Raw genomic sequence first — 14772 nt, forward strand, 5'->3', positions numbered from 1 at the left:
CATGCCCAGCCCCAATTTTCTTTTATTTTACAATTTATACATATTTTTAATGTATGTGAGTCTGTGAGTTATATGTACCACATGTGTACAGAATCCTGAGGAAGCCAGAAGAGGACGTCTAATTCTCTGGAATGAACTATTGTGCAGGTGTGGGGAACCAAACCCAGGTCCTTAGCAGACATGCCTCCCTCCTCAGCTGTCTCCCCACCCCTTGGTGAAGGTTGTTTCTTTGTTTTCTTTGAGACAGTCACTCACTATGTAGCTCTGGCTGTTCAAGAATTCACAGTATAGACCAAGCTGGCCTCAGACTTGAAGATTTACTTGCCTCCTGAGTGCTGAGATTAAAGGCATGTGCCACTACATGATAATAGATAAAGCATGATATTTGGATTATGTGATAGAGACATTAAGTATAATTTATTGTGGAGGTTAGTGAAATCTAAGGCTTTATATATAGTTCTTCATTGTCTAGTAGTTTTCTGCCTTAATATTTCTATGAAATTACTATTAACAGCTGTGTATGATCGGATGCGAGCAGATCAGAAGAAATTTGGCAAGGCATCGTGGTCAGCAGCTGCTGAACGAATGGAAAAACTCCAGTATGCAGTTTCTAAAGAGACTTTGCAGATGATGAGAGCTAAAGAGATTTGTCTGGAACAGAAGAAGCATGCACTTAAAGAAGAGGTAATGAAAGCTATCATTAAAATTTTAGAAAATGTAAAACATTAAGATTTGCATAAATAAGATTCTTGATTTTGATTACACTGTCAGTTAATTTTATGTGCTTTGTGTGTGTGTGTGTGTGTGTATACACACCTATGTGGATGTTTGTGTATGTGTTGGTATACACATGTGTGCAGATGTAGATGCATGTGTTTGCATGTGTATGCATGAGGCCTTGATGTCATTCCTCAGTTGATGACCAGTTTGAGAAAAGATCTTTCCCTGCCCTAGGATTTGTCAATTAAGCTGGGTTAACCAACCCAGGCATCTAGTTTCCCTGTCTCTCTAGCGCCTATGATACCTTATTTAGCATGTTCTAGTTTCTTTCTGATGCTGTGATAAAATATAGACCAATAGCTAAGGGGAGGAAAGGGTTTATTTGGTTTACTTCCAGGTCACAGCTCAACACTGAAGAACATCAAGGCAGGAGTTTGAAGCAGAAACCTGGTTGCTGGCTTGTTCTCTCAACTGGCTTAGGCTAGTTTGTTTAAACTACCCAGGACCCACCTGCACAGTGTGCTAAGGTCTCCAGCATCTGTTAACAATCATTACAGCCCTTGATGGATATTCACAGACCACGATAAAGACAGTTACTCAACTGAGATTCTTTACAAGTTGTTCTAGTCTGAGTAAGGTTGACAGTTGATAATTAGAACACATGGTTATCTTGTCTTACTTTTTATAGCTGTGCTAAGACGCCAGGACCAAGGTGTGGTTCTCAAGGCGTAGGGTCTGTGACCATACAGCAGGGAGCAGAGTTGCAGTCAAGCCACATGGGAGCAGCAGCTGATGGTTTCCATTTCAATCTGAAAGGGGGCACCAGCACAGAGCCACCTGGGAATGGTGATAGTCTTGACACTCCACAACCCATTCCCAGTGACATAAGCCCCCCCAACAAATCTGAGTCCTTCCCAGTCTACCACCTGGGACCAAGCATTCACACCTGAGCTGCCGGGGCCGTTCATTCTCAGGGGCCCGTTCTCATTTAAACCGCCATACTTTGTACCTCATGTTTATACCATTTTTATGAGATAATGTTTTTGATTGCACCCACTTAAGGATTGCCACCTGTGAAGATCTGGACACATGATATTTCATAGTAGCTTTTTGTTTAACAGTGACTAGTATATACCAAGGTACAAGTGGGGATTCATTGCTTAGTGAAGGAAATGGTTCTCTCTTTTTTTGCTTTTTTGTTTTTGTTTTTTGATACATGCTTTCTCTGTGCAACTTTGACTTGGAGCTTGTTCTGTAAACCCGCTGGCCTCAAGAGACCCACCCACCTCTGCCTCTGCCTCTGAGTGCTGGGCTTCAAGGCCTGGGCCACCACTGCCCAGCTGAAATTTCAGAGTCTTGAGGCAGTAGAACAGCGTTGGAAGTGGCCCTATCAAGGCCACATGACTTTTGTGTCAGGAGCAGAGCAGGACAGGGCTTAGTTCTCTTGACTGTCTTCATTAAGAAAACTTTGCTGCCCCTTTCCTCATCAGTTCTCACGGGTCAGAGGACTGCACTGACCGACTCACTGTTGCTGCTGTGGTTTGCATCAAAGTATGAAGACTGTTTGATTAGATTCATTGATTTACCTCCTCAGTCATATTTCAAGTTCCCTGCTTTATGTTTGATATTTAATAATTATTAATTTATTTAATCAGCTTTAGAATACTTATTGAGTGATTACTCTTAAACTCTTTTTCTCTGCTAGACTGGCTTTCCTGGCTGTCCTCCCAAGTTACTTGAAGTTTGAGTCTCTCCGGGACTGCTTTGTTCTATCAGTCTGTTCTAGCAGTCCTGTCCAATGGTGACATCTTGCTCTGTCTTTTTTCTTCTCCTTGTGGTCCCTATCTGCTACTCCCAGCTCAGGAACTGAAGCCCTACCTACCTCTCCTCTCCCCAGGAATTGGCTATTAGCCACTTTAACCAGTCAGAGAATAAAATCTAGCAAGGTTTACACATCATTTGGTGTACCTGAGAAAGTGCTCTCTTCTGGACTACAACTAGGCCTTGGAGGCCATTATTTAGCATTTGAATATGTAGCAGAAACAGACCAGCCCTAACACTGGTCTGCAACAGATTACCTTTACTGAAAAGGCATTCTGTCTCTGTCTGTCTTTTGTGTGTGTGTATCACACACATACACACACACACACACCTACATCATCTGTTGATAGTTTCTGTAAGTATTAGAAGCAGTAAATGTTAAGTATGTTTTTGAAAATGAGGACAGTGAATAATTTGAGTAATAACTGGAGGTTGAGGATAGTGTCAGAGCTAAACCTTAGACGGTGATCTAGATGCTTCAAGCAGATTTCAGTTGTTGAGGTAATGCTATTGAGCATGAGTATTTAACAGGTAAAATAGTGTTTGTGGAGGGTTGGAGAGATGACCCATTTGGTTACATATACCCTCCTACATTGGACCTTGTTTGATTTCCAGCATCCATGCGGTGCCTAGCTGGCTGTTCTGTCCCAGTAAATTGGTTGCCTCCTGCTGGCCTCTGTGGGCACTGCACACCTATGCTCAAAGACAAAACACCTGTGCACACAAAAAACATCTTAAGTAGATATTTTGGATATTTCTCCTTGCTTTTCCTTATTAATTTAATACTTTGGGATAATTGTTTATTTTAGCACATATTATTTTTTTTTCTTATATGAGATAGAATCTCCCTTTGTAACTTACAGGTACTCAGTTCCCCAAACTTTGGTGTTTTGTTTAATTCTTGGGTTTTTTCCCCTGCCTTTTGGAATTGTACAGAATTCAATTACCCCTCTATCCTAGTAACTCCTGATGCTGTGAAGAGATACTGTACCCCAGGCATTTAATTTGGGGGCGCACTTACATTTTCAGAGGCTTAGTCTATTTCATGGCATGCATGGAACAGTGGATGAGAGCTAAATCCTGGGCCACAGGCTGGGGAGGAGGGATGGAGAGGGAGAGAGAGATAGAGAGAGAGATATAGGCCTGGTGTGGGCTTTTGAAACCTCAAAGTCCATACCGAGTAACACACCTCCTTCAGGCCACATCTCCTCCAACAATTCCAATCCTTTCACATTAGTGCTGCTCCTAGTGACCAAGAACTAAGATATATATGAGTCCATGGAGGCAGGGGGGGGGGATCTTTTTTTTTTAAGATTTATATATTTATTATATGTAAGTACACTGTAATTATCTTCAGACACACCAGAAGAGGACATCAGATCTTGTTACGGATGGTTGTGAGCCACCGTGTGGTTGCTGGGATTTGAACTCAGGACTTCAGAAGAGCAGTTAGTGCTCTTAACCACTGAGCCATCTCTCCAGCCCCTGTGGGGATCATTCTTACTCAGTCTACCATACCCTCTCAGTTCATTCAACAAAAACAAATACTTTTCTCAGGGTTAGAGATAACTCAAATTTCAGTGATAGAGATAACTCAAATTACCTCCTGCCCTGTCTTCCCAACATAGAGTGTGTGTGTGTGTGTGTGTGTGTGTGTGTGTAGGGGTTTTCTTTGGGTAGTCAGTTCTCTCCTTCCACAATTAGAAGCCTTCTGAAAGTGGGATTTGGTGTTCTTGGGATAAAACTCAGGTTGGCCAGCTTATGAAAGCAAGTGTCTTGAGCCCACTGAACCTTCTCATTCACCCCACACATAGCCTTGAAAAACTAGTTTTTGAAAAACACAAGATATGATCATAGACTATAATGAAATTTGACAAGAATATGTGAAAATGATCGAGTTTGGTCAGAGTCAAGGTGGACCATTGGAGAAGTACATAACTTGACTGGAGAGTCTTGGGCAAGACAATTGCCTTGGAAGACTGAGAGTAGTGTAGGAGGGGTAAGAAACAGAGTTGTAGAAAATGATTGTATCCGTAAAGCAGCATGTCTCCATTGTAAGGAAAAGATTGCTATGCATGAGCAGTCACTCTGACTAATTGTACAGGATGCATTTTAGGGTCATTCTTAGGGAAACCCCGAATTCACAAATCTGATTTCAGTATAAACAGTAGAAACCAAAGCGTGTGTCCATAGTCAGCACACTCAGTCACTCACTCACAGCCCCTGGTAAGTTGGACTTTTCCTCCAGTAATGGATGAGGACTGTATTTAAAACCATGTGGAGTCAGGAAAACATTAAAACTGCACCTAATGTTGTTGCATTTGAGCAGTTGGTAAAGGTTAGATCCAAGTTTGCAATGCTTTAATTTCAAATAGGTTGGTAAAATGGTAGAATGTATGTTTTTATTGGTCTGGGTAGAGTGAGCTAGTCAAAGGTAACTGGATTTATATTATTTTAAAGAAGCAGTTATACTTCAAGAATTAGATAAAGTAGAATTATTTGATTCATTAGATTTATGTTGATTTTTTAAACTATATTTTTTATGTAATAATACCATTTGCATTAAATAACATTTGGAGTAAAATGATTTAAACAGTAAAAAGGGGCAAATTTCAGGCTACAAAACTGCCTTTCCCCCAGGTTTTTCTTTGTAAATTACGTTTTGTAAGTGTATCGGCATGACAGGTATGCTGAGTGTCAGGACCAGGTCTTGCTGCACTAATGGTCAGTGGGGTTAGAAAGCAAGCCCGACTTTCATAGTCATTGCTTCATGGGAGTGACACATTGGTTTCTTCTGGATTGCAAAAATGGTTCTTGATATTTTAATACCTACTCAGACAATTAAAATCACATCTATCATGAAAAAAGGAAAAGCTATGAAGAGACAAAAACTTCAAAAGACAGAACTTGCTTTGTAGATCAGGCTGAAGTTGAACTCAGAGACCTGCCTGCCTCTGCCTCCTGAGTGTAAGGGTTAAAGGCGTGCACAACCATGCCTAGCCATAGAAAAATAGTCTTCTCATGGTTTACGTATACCTTCTCTTCATCTCCTTTCTTACGTGCTGTACCCAAACTTAAGACTAGTGCACATAAATGAATGATCTGATCAAGCTCACATATACTTAACCAAATTTCACTGTAGTCTATGACCATATCTATAGCTTATTCATATTTTTCAAAAAAAATTACTTAAAAGGTTATGTGTGGGATCAGTGAGATGGTTCAGTGGGCTAAAGGCACTTGCCATTTTATTAGGGAGTGCAATTCTGTTGTGGAACTTTTGCATAGAATGCACATGATATCCAGCACTAATAATGAAAAGTTAAAATAGAATAAAGCCACTTAGTCACATAACAGAATAATCTAGCCGCGCCAGCCACAGTATTTACAGCGAACTGCATAATAAAGCAATAAAACCCTGTGTTATAGGCATTCAGTTCCAGTCAAAATTTTTTAGTCCCCACTGACAGTGTATGCTTGTTAGAATTTGGAAAAAATGTTGTGTATTTACTTTTAAAAAGTGTCTCTCCATATATCTAGCTGTTTCTTTCTAATAATTTTTTTCTTTTAAAGAATTTTGTTCATGTTCTGGATTCAGGTCTGTTACCCAGTGTAGACCTGCTTTTCTCCCGTTCTCTTGGTTACTCATTTGATTTTAAGATACTGAGCATGGAGCCGTGTGTAGTGGAGCATGCTTCTCACACCTTCAAGGTGGAGTTAAGTTCATCCTCAGCTACACAGGTAGGTACAGGACACCATGAGTGTGTGAGAAATCCCATCCCACTAGTGTCCTACCTCCCTCCAGGTTGAAAATGGATTTGTCAAGCTCTAATGTCTGCATTTAATACTACAGTTAATTTTTTTAATTTATGTATGAAAGTATGCATACTATATAGATGCTAGGTGCCATGGAGGGAGCCATCTGATTACCTGGAACTGCTGTTATGGACGCTTGCCTACCACGTGAGTGTTGGTAGCCCGATCAACAAGAGCAACAAGTTCTTGTACCTGCTGAGCCGTCTTCCCAGGCACTCCATTTGGTGTAGAATATATTGCTTTATCAGGGCTAGAGGTAGATGGATCAGTGGTTAAGAAGACTGACTGATAGGAAGCTTTTTTAAACAACCTGTATTAGGTTTTTAGGAGCCTCCAAGGCAGCTAACAACCTACTATATAATTCCATTTCCAGAAGGTTCCCACACTCTTATGTCTTCCTTCAGCACTACCTGCTTGTGGCACTTAGACATGCATGCAAGTGGACAATTCTTATACATAAAAATTTAAAGATTATATTTATAAATCCGTTTTGGCTTGTATCTATATACTGAGATGTTCCACAATGGCGGTTATTAATTCAAAACCTGTAATATAGGTTCTCAGTGTATAGCCCAGGCTGCCCTTGGGTGCCCTTGGGTGTAGCAGTGGGCACCCACACTCAAGTCTTACTGATGCTGAGATTAGGCTTCATGGCTTGCTTGAAAATGAGGTCTCAGAGCTGTCCTCTCTGAAGTAGTCATCTTCTTCTTTGTAGATTAAATCGTGACTTTCCCCTCTTTCATTTCCCTCTTATGCTTTCTTATTTGAGTTGTTAGGTGAAGTTGGGCCTGTCTGGGACAATTTACACTTTGTATTCAATCTCTGAAGAATTTCAGCCCCCTTCCATATTTCCCTGAGGCGTTTCTACTTGTCTCCCTTTATTGAGCTTGTTTCTTCTTGTTTCTTGGCTATCTGGATTTTTCTTTAAGTTAGCCTGTTTATTGCTTGTGAAATAGACTCTACCTTCATCTCATTACTTAGTGCTGACATGATCTGTCTGATCCTGAGCTGTTCTGGCGATACAGGGTGCCAAAGGCGAAGACACCTAACCCCTAACATTTTCAAGTACAGCTTTATATAAATAGACCTCCCATATAGAAAAGGAAGAGGTTGACCTAGAGGTCTGGAGTTTGTGTCATAATTTTCTCTAAGCCACATCCATGATTGTAATAGTTAGCTTTTGTGTGTCTGCATTATGTGTCTGAATTCTTCAGAGCATTTAAAAAAATTGTCAATCTTGCCAAGTTTATTCTTGTTGTATCTCTAATATAGGTATTGTGCTTTATATGTATTTAACTGTGATGTACTGTCAGTTTTAATAGCTATAATTTAAGGTGTCTGCATTACTCATGAGAAAAAGAACACATGTAAAATATTAAACCCATTCCAAGCAGATGTTCTGTTCTTTGTAACATAGCCCTACCCCATGATTTTAGATTAAGAGAGGCTTGTTTTGGTTTGTTTATTTTGAAACAAGGTCTTAATAGTCCTGGCAGGCCTGAAATTTACCTTGAACAACAGAGGCTGGCTTATTGAGTGCTGGGTATTCATTCTTTTTTTTTTAAACATTTTCTTTATTCGATATATTTTTTTATTTACATTTCAAATGATTTCCCCTCTTCTAGCCCCCCTACTCCCCGAAAGTCCCGTAAGCCCCCTTCTCTCCCCCTGACCTCCCACCCACCCCTTCCCACTTCCCCGTTCGGGTTTTGCCGAATACTGTTTCACTGAGTCTTTCCAGAACCAGGGGCCACTCCTCCTTTCTTCTTGTACCTCATTTGATGTGTGGATTATGTTTTGGGTATTCCAGTTTTCTAGGTTAATATCCACTTATTAGTGAGTGCATACCATGATTCACCTTTTGAGTCTGGGTTACCTCACTTAGTATGATGTTCTCTAGCTCCATTCATTCTTTAAAAAAAAAAAAAAATGTCAGTATTTCATTTTGAAGTGGGAGGAGACAGGACCAAGTAACCCAGCCGGTGATGTCTGGTTTCTAGGTGCCATGATCCCATGAGTTGATATATGGGAAACATCTAACATAATGCCTGCATAGAAAGAGAGCACAAGGTTAACCAATACTGCTCTAAATCTGATAGGCATTTTGTGTAACTATTATGGAGACTGCAAAGAGGAGAAAGATAACATTCCTTTGCCTTAGCTGTTTACCCACTTTAACATTTTAATGGTCACCAAACACACACAATATGGAGCCAAACTTAGGTAGTTATAAGAGAGTGGCCATGCCACATAGCTGGTGCTCCCCCTCATCCCTTGGTCACAGCACAGCTTCCTAGATCTATTGGCTGAAGAGTGGGGTGAAAACACAGTTAAGTAGATGAATCTGAGAGAACTGATTCAGATGTGAAAAGCACTTGAAATCTATGAATGGTGGTCAGTATTATTTTTATTAACAAGCCTGTTATGTCTAATAGAAGTAAATTTGAGACCCTAGACTGGACCTAAGCAGTAACCCATAAATGTCTTGTGGGGGGATAGTTCTGAAGTGCAGGTGTCTTGTATGAAGTATGTGTGGCTAGCCCTGAAGAGAAAAGGATTTGAAATAATCAACTTAGGAGAAAGTAGGATTCAGAAACTGCTCCCAACACTACAGATTCCAGCAGATGTAAGAAGGCAACAGAATAGCTTTTCAAGAACTGAAATGGAAAACACTAGCTTCTCATGTCCAACTATAAATTCTCTTTCAAGAATATTTCTTCCAGAATATAGGACACCACAATTGTGGCTACTTTGACATTGTCTTTAGATGCTTCAGAAGGCCCCCTGTGTAGACATAGTGTGCCCTGAAGATCCTGGTGGCTTCAAGTGACTTTACTACCAAAGGTCAGAGGGGAAGAACAGAAAGAAATGTTTACTGCCTCACTCAAGTGAGGCTACATCCCGTGGATCCAGTCCATGAAGGAGGTATATTACCACTGTTCTAGAAAAGACTATGGCAGAGAGATGGGGGTTCAGAATCTGACTGCGGAATGATCCCTTCTGTCTTGAAGGTAAGGGAAGCATGAAAGTACCTAAAAGATGCTTTGAACAAGAATCTAGATTTTGCTTTATAATCTAGATAATCACACAGATAACTGACTAGAATATTTTTCTTAATGTCTAAGGTCAAATCCATTTAGAAAGACAGAAAAAGAAATGATTAAGTTTGGATCTAAATATGTAGTGGTATACATTTAAAAACAACTCCAGCCAGATGTGATGGCCCATGCAGTAGGGAAGCAGAGATAGGCAGATGTGTATGGGTTTGAGGCCAGGCTAGTCTGTATAATTAGTTATATACACTACTGTGTATATAACTGTGTATAGACCCTATCTCTAGAAAGAAAAAAACATCCATGAACTAAGTCTGGTTAAACCTTTTAATAAATGTATAGGGCCAGGCGGTGGTAGCGCACGCCTGTAATCTCAGCACTCTGGGTGGCAGAGGCAGGCAGATTTCTGAGTTCAAGGGCAGCCTGGTCTACAGAGTGAGTTCCAGGACAGCCAGGGCTACACAGAGAAACCCTATCTCAAAAAAAAAAAAACAAATAAAATAAATAAATAAATAAATGTATAGGTAATTAATTTAGTAAATTATAAGTCATTAAGTGATCAAACAATAAATATAGACCCAAAAGAGCAAGCTCTCAATTAGGGTAGCCCTTTGACATGGGAAAGGTAAAAGAACATGAAAAACTGGGGTTCTGAGAAGTTCTCATGTATAAACAGATTCTACCAGTGACTCCCACACACAGGATAATGCAAGTAGGCAGGATTATCTATAATTTCACATTTCACAAGTCCTATAGAACTGAAAATTAATTGCATTCAGTATCTTTGATATCAAATCTAATCTTTGAATCCATCTGTAAGCAAACAATCTGAATTGATATTAAAGTACTTAGTTATTTTTCCATTTAATGTAACCAATTTCATTCCCATAAAATCAACAACACCTGTCTGGAATTTATCTACTCTGAATTTGCCTTGCTAAAACCCTGGTACATCTTGCTGGAATTCCTGAGTGATGGAATATAGCCTCAATGCTTTTAGGGATGTCTCTGAAATTTAAATGAGGTAATACATAAAGAACTAACAAAGGGCCTAATATACTTGAAAATTTTCCTTAAGGGAGAGAGAGAGAAAGGTGGCCCAGTAGTGAGAGTGAGTGCATGCTAGTCTAGGCTCTTAGCACCCATATCAAATGGCTAACAACTCCTACTCCAGGGGAGCCTACGCCCTCTTCTGGATTCTACAGGCACCTGTACAAACAATTTAAAATAATAAATGTAAAGAAGTTTAATTCCCTCCCCCCCAGACTAGAGAGAATGCTCAGTAGTTAAGCGTACTAGCTGTTCTTCCAGAGAACCCAGGTTCAATTCCCAGTACCTATATAGTAGCTCATAACTGTAACTGCAGGGGTCTAAGACTTTCTTCTGAACTGCACAGATAGCTAGCATGCCCATGATACACAAACATGCAGTACAAATACTGATATACATAAAAATGAATGAAAAAAACATAAATTCCCTTTCTTGAGTAGCTCCTACAAAGATATGTTAGAAAGTAATATAAGTAAAAAACTTTTATAGTGGAAACTAGACATGTTGTGTATTTTGGAATATTTCTATGAAACAGATTTGCTTTAAAAAATTGGCTTTTCCCACTATGTTGTAACCACCCAAGTTTGGCTCCATATTTTGTGTGTTTGTTGTGTGGAAAGGAAAATCTATAACTTAGCATCTGCTTTTGAACTGAGAAGAGGAGCCACTGATATTTGTGGTAGGGTAATAATACATTGTTCCCCTCAATGTGAACAAGCTGTGATGCAGAATATGATGCATTGAAAGCTTGTTTTGTGGTAAGTTATATTAAAGCTTTTTCACAAGTTTTATGACTTACTGCTTTGTTTTTGTGCTTTCCTTATGTGTAAGAGGTGCTCTTCTCTTCTTTGGTTCTATGCATATTTTTTTAAATGTATAGATGTCTCATGCAACCCCCCCCCAATCCTCCCCCTCCCTTGCACCCTACCTACATAGTGTAAGCTAAACCTAGACAGTTCTGTTGTGCAAGCAGGCCAGCACTTTCATAACTGAGTTGTTCCCAGCTCTCTAACATGTTTAGTCTGAGATAAATGTCTCAGTAATGTTGTCAGACTGACTTTGAACAAATTCGTTAGCAGGCTGGCCTTGAACTGATGATCTAACAACTTCACCTGAGTAGCTAGAGTTTCAAGCCTGTGCCACTAGGCCTGTGTTCTCCAGGCAATCTTCAGACTCCTGACCTTAAGTGGTGTTCTTTGCATTATCAGTTTCACACCCAGCTCAGAAATCTGATTTTTTTTTTTTTTTTTTACTTATTTCATTCACTCGTTTGTTACTTCATTTGTTTTGTTTTGTTCTTTTCTGTGGCCCTGCCTGTCCTGGAAGTCACTTGTAGCAGGCTGACCTCAAACTGATTCCCCTGCCTCTACCTCCCTGGATCTGGGATTAAGGGAGTGTGCTACCACTGCCTGAGACTCATTTCTTTCCTAAAGCAAGTTAATGGTGTTATTTTTTACTTGCAGATGCAAAGCTTACAGGGCGGTACTGAAGCTATAGCTCAGTTGGATCAGCTGGAATCTGACTACTATGATCTGCAACTTCAGTTGTATGAAGTACAGTTTGAGATCTTGAAGTGTGAAGAGTTATTATTAACTGCACAGCTGGAGAGCATCAAAAGACTTATATCAGGTACGATATGCACTTAACCACAGAAGTCCACAAAAGATAGAATATGTGGAGAAAGTGCGCATGGGTCCCAGCTGTGCTGCTCCTAAGATTAAAAATGTTTCAGAGGAGCCCTTGAACTCAAATGGTTTGTAAATTCAACAAACTGCACATTGCTTTTGAGTACTTTGTAGCATACATGCTTTGTTAAAGGATATTTCATCTAGAAGCAGAATTTTTGCAGATTTGCCTGTGTGGTATGTGGGAGAGTGAGGACTGTATTTATTTATTTTTGCTGTGTAACATACCCTGCTAAACATTTTGTATAGTTTAGTCTGAGGTCTATTTCTTTACTCTTTAATTACTCCTTAAAGAAGAATCTCATTCTTAACCACCATTCTATAACAGAAAAGAGAGATGAAGTTGTGTACTATGACACTTATGAAAGCATGGAGGCCATGCTGGAGAAGGAAGAGATGGCGGCGTCTGTGCACGCACAGAGGGAAGAGCTGCAGAAGCTGCAGCAGAAGGCACGCCAGCTGGAAGCAAGACGGGGCCGCGTCTCTGCCAAGAAAGCCTACCTCAGAAATAAAAAGGTATTGAATTCTTGTTTCTGGTCATTGCTTTATCCTTGATCCACATCTAATAATTCAAATTGTAATATGATTTGCCATTATTATTTCCATTCTTAGAACCAAATATCCATTACCTATTCTCAGCACCTTATATTAAATATATTTTTCTTAGAGGTTCCCGCTTACATACAATTAAATGGTTGCACTCTGTTCTGAGGGTGACTTGCTAACGGACATGGCTTCTGCATCCCTGCAGGAGAGGTTTCGATGGAAAGATGTCAGTATCATAGCCTTACTTAGTGAGTTTGGGATGTTAACGGAGTGAACTGACATAGCTGCTCAGAGTGAGACAGCTCTCTAGTGGTCAGGTCTGACCCTCCAGAGCTATAGAACGAGTAAGGCCTAGTGGTCTGTGGAAGGGGAGAGGCACTAGGCCTCATTAGCGCTTGTGCTTCTAATTAAAACAAGGCACGTAAACTTTGCTGTGGACTCACTTTAGTTAAATAAAACATTTTATATTTTTCTAGGAAATTTGTATTGCAAAGCACCATGAAAAGTTCCAGCAGCGTTTTCAGAGTGAAGATGAGTACAGAGCCCATCATACAGTACAGATAGTAAGTAGTGACCCCTGGGGCTGGGGACACCATGTTGTGGGCGCTTGACCTGCAACCTCAGGGTTTTCCACCTGTGTACTTGGTTCCTAGAAATAATGACTCTGAGACTTAGATATGACTCAGTGCCTAGGTCAGTTGCCTTGGCTCTGTTCTCTGACTAGCCGTAACTTAATTTCCTATTTATTCCTGTTCCGTGTGTGCCTTAGGCTTTAGGCAACATCTCCTCAGAGTTCCTGACTCTGTTCCTAGAAATCCTCTCTCTGTACCACAACTTCCACTTTCCTATTTCCTGCCTAAGCTCATAGAACCAAAGACATTTTATTGATGGGATACTTCTATACAGTATAAGAGATTCTCTCTACACTTGTGTCTGAAAAGAGGTAACTATTGAGAATATGAGAATTATGTCACTAGATGTCAGCACTGGGAATGTTTATGTTATGAATGAATGAAAGATCAGTTTTAGGCAAAAATAAATTATACATATGAGAATTCCTATGTGCCCCTCCCTGCTGCCCCTCCAGCTTTCTATTACTATTACGGTTGTACATGTGTTACTGTTTGTAGCAGTCAGGGTTGGCACATTGTTGCTGTCCAAAGTCTGTTGATTACATTGAAGTTCTTTCCTGGTATTGTGAGATCAGATGCAAAATGACATGAATCAAGCATATTAATTTTTCTGCCCTATGTATGTTTGGAATAGATACATGTTGCATATTCAGGTTGACTTATTTCCCTTAATCAGATTTAAAGTTTTGATTGCTGGACACTAAGATATAATTATATTGTTTTTAGAAACTGCCAAGCTGTTCTACAAAGTAAATGTGCTAGTGTGCACTTACCAACAATAAATGAGAGCTCTATGTTGTTGAAGCCTGTCCAGCTTTTTGTTGTTTTCAGAACGATAGCTGTTGTAATAGGTTCGGTAGTATCTCAGTAGTTTTAGTTCACATTCCCAAGCGCCATGGTGTTGAGCATGGCTTTCTATGATCATCCTTGAAGGATGTCCAGTAGAGCATGGCCTTAAAGTGACTGTATAGATGAACCTCCTCCTCCTCCCCTCCCCTCCCTGGGCCTCAACCACTCTAGCTTTTGTTCTTTTCTCATTGTTGAGTTTTAGAAGAGTCTGTTATCAGATGTCTTTTGTGCTATTTCCCTAGTACATGGTACTTTTAACAGTGTCCTCTGTGGAGAGTTTACTTGGAGCAAACCTGAGTTCCTAGTAGCTGTGTTTCATGCTATCGCGTGTCTCTTATTTGAATACTGTAAGGCTTTGTGCTGTACAGTTCACACTTAGGTCTATGACCCGTTTTGAGTTAAGTTGTATGGAAAGTCTAAGGCATCTGTGTCCACTTTTGCCAGGTTCCTGTCTGTTTTCCTCAGCACCACTTGTTGGACAGATTGCTCGTGTTCCACTGCAGTACCTTTGCCCTTTAGTCAAAGGTCAGATGATCTTGTCTCCTAGGGTCTGCTCGGAGTCTGTATTGTTAACCCCAGTCTTTTCCTTGCAGTCTGCCT

The 14772-nt window shown here is 40.1% G+C and overlaps 1 protein-coding gene across 1 annotated transcript in view; it reads left to right on the forward strand.

The window, feature by feature from the left end:
- Window positions 1–14772, forward strand: part of Jmy (junction mediating and regulatory protein, p53 cofactor) — a 64216-nt gene that overhangs the window by 33216 nt on the left and 16228 nt on the right. Inside the window, exons 4-7 of the mRNA XM_052159388.1 lie at window positions 515–684; window positions 11924–12089; window positions 12474–12661; window positions 13168–13254. Of these exons, the coding sequence (XP_052015348.1) occupies window positions 515–684; window positions 11924–12089; window positions 12474–12661; window positions 13168–13254 (611 nt within the window). The remainder of the gene's footprint in view (window positions 1–514; window positions 685–11923; window positions 12090–12473; window positions 12662–13167; window positions 13255–14772) is intronic.

This window comes from Apodemus sylvaticus, chromosome 16 (genome assembly GCF_947179515.1).
Source record: "Apodemus sylvaticus chromosome 16, mApoSyl1.1, whole genome shotgun sequence".
Lineage (NCBI taxonomy): Eukaryota > Metazoa > Chordata > Mammalia > Rodentia > Muridae > Apodemus > Apodemus sylvaticus.